Source organism: Cornus florida, unplaced genomic scaffold (genome assembly GCF_030987335.1).
Source record: "Cornus florida cultivar Cherokee Brave unplaced genomic scaffold, ASM3098733v1 CherokeeBrave_3.0.0_Hap2_Chr06, whole genome shotgun sequence".
In the NCBI taxonomy this organism is placed as follows: Eukaryota; Viridiplantae; Streptophyta; class Magnoliopsida; order Cornales; family Cornaceae; genus Cornus; species Cornus florida.
The window spans coordinates 33158903-33165522 of NW_026775576.1; the positions used below are offsets into that span (position 1 = coordinate 33158903).

At 38.0% G+C, this 6620-nt stretch overlaps 1 protein-coding gene across 4 annotated transcripts; it reads left to right on the forward strand.

Annotated features, from left to right (window-relative positions):
• The first annotated feature begins 1759 nt into the window (after positions 1-1759).
• On the forward strand, positions 1760-6291 carry LOC132311295 (uncharacterized). 4 transcript variants are annotated; one of them, XR_009482920.1, is made up of 3 exons: positions 1760-3576; positions 4193-4306; positions 5919-6291. XR_009482920.1 is itself a non-coding variant. In XM_059809143.1 (3 exons), the coding sequence occupies exons 1-2, from the start codon at positions 2171-2173 to the stop codon at positions 5651-5653; spliced, it is 1509 nt and encodes a 502-aa protein (XP_059665126.1). In that variant the 5' UTR covers positions 1760-2170; the 3' UTR covers position 5654; positions 5919-6291. The 4 variants fall into 4 exon arrangements, 3 of the variants coding, with proteins under 3 accessions (XP_059665126.1, XP_059665127.1, XP_059665128.1); XM_059809143.1 differs by lacking the exon at positions 4193-4306 and adding an exon at positions 5551-5654; XM_059809144.1 differs by lacking the exon at positions 4193-4306 and adding an exon at positions 5602-5654.
• Positions 6292-6620: the final 329 nt, after the last annotated feature.

The following is a 6620-nucleotide window of genomic DNA, read 5'->3' on the forward strand; positions in this document are numbered from 1 at the left end:
TGTAAATCATTTTTTCTTTTCTTTTAGTACCGGCGATTGTCTTATTGAGCCCTTAATAGGTCCATCTATGATTATTAGGAATGACAATGAGACGGAGTTGAGGCGGGTATTGCTAAACCCTACTTCACCCGTTAGAAAATCTATCATACCAACTCCGCCCCTAATCCGGAATGATTTGTAATTGGTTTACTATCTCCATCCTTACTTTGGCAAACAAAGTACCAATTTCACCACGCGTAATCCGTTTAATTGTAGGGCATGGGTGGGGGCAGGGTGGGACGGGTTATGCCACTTTTATTATTTAGTTAAAAAAAAAAAAGAAAAGAAAAAAGAAAAGAGGCTCAAATTTGACTAATAAATAAGTTGACCCAATTTTTAAATTACTAAGTAATGAATATAATATATTAAGTGGACACTTCCGGCAAAAAAACAAGGTTCTTAAGTATATATTTTATATATACATAATTTTTTTAAAGGTATATATATAATTAAGGCAGGGTGGTTTCACCACTAAATTTGCCCATGCCCCAAATCTGCTTTGAATTTCCAATTATTTTACCATATCCACCTTAAACTCATATTGGGAGCTACCAAATTCGTCCCATTAGGGGCAGGGCAGAAACTCCCTTAAACACATGTCATGTACTTAGTGGGAGCATTACCAAGTTACCTAATTGGTAGTAAGAAAACTCCGAAAAACAATTTTTTACCAATATTACCCAATAGTTTAAGTTTTTGAATAAATGGGTAAGCGCTCACCCGTTACAGTTGATATCAGAGGCAAACCCAGTTCTTGATCAAGTGCCACGTCAAACACTTGGTCCAGAGGGCACCCAGGTCTTTACCCCGAGTAGGCAGGGTGGTAAGAGTCGTAATGAGGGTGTTGCGAGTTCATGTGTGAGAGAATGTTACATGGGGGAGCTTGTCTCCCATCGGATTATGGTGAAAAAATAAATAAGTATAAATGAGTAGATATACAGTATTATCCAATAACTTAACGTTTTAAATAAATGGACAAACGCCCACTTGTCACATAGATAGTAGAGCAACTGAACCTTTTCAAAATATTGAACAAACAGCCACTTGTCACATAGATAGTAAAGCAACTGAACCTCTTCAAAATACAATTTATTTAGTTAATAAGAAATCCTTCCGGGACTAAGATTTTGAAAAAAGCCAAATAGAGATAACTTTCTCCACACTCTTAATATGAATGTAATTTATTACTATTTTCTTTGTTACATAATAAAATAATATATTTATTCATTAACATTCTTTTCCTTCCAAATTAAGTGTCATGTTTTTTTTATTTTTATACTATTTTTATTTTATCAGTTCCAAAATAATAATCTACTTTCCTTTTTTAAATTATATATTTTATATTTTTTTATATATGTCATTTGAATTTAAAATTTAAAATTTTAATATTCAAAACTTAAAAGACAAGTTAATATTTTTTCACACAATATATACTCCTTTAAAAATTACTGCTCCCCGAAAAGTGACACTTAAATTGAGACCTCGGAACCGACACAACATTGAGACGGAGGGATTATTATTACATGCACTATGCTTTATTCTTCATTCGTAATTTAGCTTCGAATACAAGGGCAATTATTTTTAACACACTTCGAATCCTATTTCGATTTAGACGACGCGGTAAGCCACGTGGTCTGAATCTCAGCCGTCCATAGCTGAACCCGTTAATCCAATCGTCCATTCCGTTTCCTACCGCCTATAAATTTAGGGCCTAATCCCCAACTGCAAAGCTATTGAGAAGGGAAAGTTAATAGAGAGACTCGTTTATTCGCAACATCGAGCGAGAGAGAGAGAGAGAGAGAGAGAGATCAGCTTCTGCTTTTAGAGAGAGAAACTAAAAATCGATGCGTTTGTGGCGTTAGATTTGACACACACTCATTAATCGAACATCAAAACATCTCTGTTCTAATTCATATATCTCAATTCTTTCAGATTTTTAGGGTTTCTGATCTGATCGTATCTAGCCGTTAAATTTACGTTTTCGTTTTGAAATTAGCCATAGATTTTGATTTTTTTGGATCAGAGTAACAGTTCGAATTGGCAACTGAGTAGAGTATTGATTCATTGATCGATCGATTTCTAGGGTTTCCTTCTGGTTCACTTAATTGATTGATTAGGGTTGTCCATAAGAATGAACGATCAGGCACAGATGATGAACAAATCGAAAATGATGAGTCAGCCTCAGTTAATGAATCAGCCTCCGGTAATTAGTCAATCACAATTTCTGAGTCAGCCTCAAATGATGAACCAGAACTCTCAAATGCTGAATCAGCCTCAGTTGATGAATCAGAAGTCTCAGATGTTGAATCAGTCTCAGTTGATGATGAATCAGTCGCAGTCCCAGGGGATGAGTAAGCCGCAGATGCTGAATCGACGCTATGGGATGTGGTCTCCTCAGACTTCGATGGACCCCATGAAGTTTCCGAACCCTATGAAACAGGGTTTTGTTGCTGCGAATCCGCCAGGGCGGAGCAATCGCAAAGGAAAGAAAGGGAATGAGAAGTGGAAGGATGGAAAAAGGAAAGAAAAGCAAGTTATAGTCGGTGGCGGCATTGGTCCTGCCGGGGTTGTCAGTGGTGGTGGAGCTGGTGGTGGAGGCTACAGACCTCCAAAACTCAATGAGTTGCAGCAGCAGAATCGTCTGAAGGCCCGGAAGTTCTATCCGAAGAAGAAATATAATAGGTTTGCTCCTTTTGCTCCTCGCAACACGACTTCGTTTATAATTAGGGCAAAGAAATCTGGTGGGATTGCATCACTGGTTTCTCCTTGTCCGGTAACCCCCGCAGTACTTCCAACACCCATTTTCTCGCCCTCGAGGGAGGTTTTGGGGGATATGGCGAAGGAAGAGTGGGGGGTTGATGGGTATGGGTCGATGAATGGATTAATTAGGCTTCGCTCGCCTGGTAATGATGCAGATGTGCACGACTATGAGGAAGAAGAGGAAGGAGGATCGAGTGAGAGTGATGTGGAGGAACATGTCGAGGTGGAGAGGCGATTGGATCATGATTTGAGCCGTTTTGAGATGATTTACCCGAACAGTGGTGCCGGTTGTGTCGGGTACAATAATGTGTTGGAGAATAGGGTGGATGATCAAGATACCCATATAGCCCAATTGGAAGAAGAGAATCTGATCTTAAAGGAGAGGCTATTCTTGATGGAGAGGGAGTTGGGGGATTTGAGGAGGAGGTTGCAGAGTCTTGAGAAGCGAAACCAAGCAGTGGTGGAAATCACTGAGGAGGTGGTAGAAAATGTATCTGAAAATGAAAGTGACGGTCGAGGGGATGTCCATTCAACAGAGGAGAATAATGAGGAGGTGGTGGAAGAAAACAATGAGCCTGGGAAGGATGCTGAAGCAAAGGAGAATAATGATGAGGCATCTGAGACTGAGGGTGTAGCCGATGTTTGTATGGTAGAGTTTGCAAATGAATCAGAGAAAAAGTTTGCAGAGAACCAATCTGAGGAAGGAGGAGCTGGAGATAAATGTTTAGAAGAGAAGAACATTGACGATGGTGACTTATCTAATTGTCCCGCGTTAATGTAAGTCTCTTCTCTGAATGCATCATTCTTCATGGTTCCTTTTATGTCATTGATTTATGGAAGCACTGGAGATATGCATTTTAAATAGGTTTACTTGTTTCTTTATCATGTTTTCTTAGTCTGACGGACAGAGTGGAAGAATTGGAATAATTCTCCATCCTCTGCGTCCATTTTCTTTAACAATTTCTTGATAGATGAGTCTAGTGTGTCGTTTTTTTTTCCTTTTCTGTTAGGGGGAAGGGGATTGTTATGATGGATATGTAGTCCTTGTAGTCATCGCATTAGTCCTTTTAGTCTACGCTGGACCTCTAAACTATATGACTATCGACTGCCATGTACTATTGATTACTTTATTTTAATATAATATCTTCAGTTTATGTGTTTTATGTCATATGTTCAAAAATCAGCATATTGTAAAGTTTGCATATTGCTTATCAGCTTGTGATCTATATTACAGAGGTGAAAGGTGTTTTTGGTCATTGCAATTGAGCTATCCCCAGTACTACAAATTATCTATCTTTATGTACTGATTTTCCCGTGACTCTGTCTATTCATTATTGGGATATTGTGTTGCTTGTGTTAGTTTAATCGAGTGCTTTAACTGTCTTTGTGCAAGGCTGTTTGGCAGCATGTGAAACTACTGCTCCAGTCTATGATTGACTTGGTCAGCTATTGCTCTCTTGCTCCATCAGAAGACATCTCAATTAGATGGATTATTGCTGCTAAAATGGTAGCATCTAAAATTTTGTTTTGATTTCATTGTTTTAACCTGCCTTTCATTGAGAGTGGAATTCTTTCAATAAGAATATTGTCTGGTGTTGGAATGAGAAAATAAAGGTCGATAATGTCCTGCTTCTCTATATCCCCTTTCTAGACGAGGTTCTCTTCAGTGATAGGAGTTTAAGGAGAGACATGGGTCAGTTCCTCTTCTATTTAGACTTTGTATATAGCTTGACTAGATTTTGGTAGATAGTTTACAGTTGTTACTCTTTACAAAGGATATTGAAGCAATATTTGTAGTTATTCTTTACCAAGGAAAAGTCAATGTGATGCCAACCATCTACCTTTTTACCCTGCTAATCTCGCTGGTAAAGGTAGTGTTAATAAGAAAACATAACTTGAAGATTTCTTAAGGATTCTTATATAACCTTTTTACATCTCTTTTCGACTGCATTATTCTAATATAAATGAAGTTTGATTTGTTCTCGTTATGCAGTGGAGGTGGTTGTTGAGTATAAAAATGGCATGTATGTTGCAGTTGTGAATGGTTTTTGATGGTTTTCAAGAATCAGAGGAATGACCATAGGTGTAGGGGTGTGGGTGTGTGTGTGTGTGAGAGAGAGAGAGAGAGGGTGGTGGTTGATTACAAAAGTGGAGTGCTAATTGTGGTTGTGTATGTTTTTTAAGAATCAGAGGAATGACGATAGCAGAGAGAGAGAGAGAGACAGAGAGAGAGAGAGAGAGAGAAATTGCATTGTTGGCGGAGACAACAATTAACCAGAAAGAAGGTTAGGGTTGGATTTACGATGGTCTCTCATATTTTTTCTGCTGTTCTGCCTAACTAATTCACTCCTAACCCAACCTAGGGAATCTTCTAATATATAATTGAAGCATTTTATCATCTATGGTAACAGTGTCTATGCAGGAGAGTACATAATTCTTGGAATAAGAATGACGGTTCATGAAAATATGTCAAACCTCAAGGAAGGTCACTGGAATTTATTCTAAAAACAACTACTAGTTTTACTAAATGATGGAAAGGACATATGCAAAAGAAAGAAGAAATCCATCTAGACAGGTTCGAGGTCTATATGGTTTTCAAGAACCCTGTAATTTTCATATAGTTAGTTCATACAACAAACTTGGGGTGCATGCATGTTCATAATTTGTTGGAGTATTTGTTCGAATATCTTGCTGCAGTTCTATTTTTTGATACTTTTCCTTGTGATGCGAAGTCAATGCTTTTGCTTTTAGGAAATGTGCTGAGTCTCGGCTAAAGCTCTCTCTCTCTCCCCCCCTCTCCAGATTACTCGGTTTTTCTCCGCTGTTTCTCATATGCAGGAATATTCCTTATTAAGGTGAAATGACATGTGGGTCATTACAAATACGAATCATATTCCGTTATATCTATGTTAGCTGTTATATTGCTACTTTCTTGTTTATTTATTTGTGTTGGGCGTTTGGCCCTTGAAACAAATGCTTTTTGACATTCTTTTCAAGTGTTGTACTTGCGGTCACTTGGATTAATACTTCAGTTTTGGTTAGTTTTGAATGGCACTCTCGTTGTTGTTTAGTGGTGTTTGTATCATCAAAAAGCTAACCACATTCTCGTACCACTGCAGAGGAAAGGTTCAAGCTTTGCATCTGCAGAACACTACCGATACAGAGTGAGATGATAATCTGGTAGTGCTAATTAGGGGGAAAAATGGAGGTATCCTGGAGCCGGCTCAGGCTTGCTCGTCAAAGCAAGGATAAGCAGATGTTGGCTGTTTGAGAGTGAATATTGTTGAAAAAATTGTGTATTAGCGAATGAAAGGTATTATGTGAATCTTGTATTAGCCGATAGTCGAATGTATTTTTGGTGGGTTATGCCGAGAAATGGCAAATAAAGAACCCCATGTTCTTTGTGTTGGATGGAAACTATGGGAATGAAAATTTTCAGATGGCTGGAACTGGTGGTCTTTAGACCTTCATAAGAATTCAAATTTTCTTCCAGTTTGTGTGTGTGGTAGGTGTCCCCTTAACAAGTGGAATTTTATTTCTGATTGTCATCCCATTTTCTCTCTCTGTCATTGATGTATGGTTGATGCAATGCGGAAAATTTATGTTTTTTTCCCCCTCAAATCTGTGAATTAGGGGTTGCAATGATTAAAACTATTTGAACAGGTAGTTGAGTTTGAGACCTGTTTTAACTAAAATATGTGAGGTAAACATACTTTGTTCGTGTTTGAAATGACTCGAATAGCATGAGTCCTAATCCTAATTGAATGTGTCGTGTTTAATAGTTGAAATCTTAATTAAATGTGTCATTTACTTTATTATAT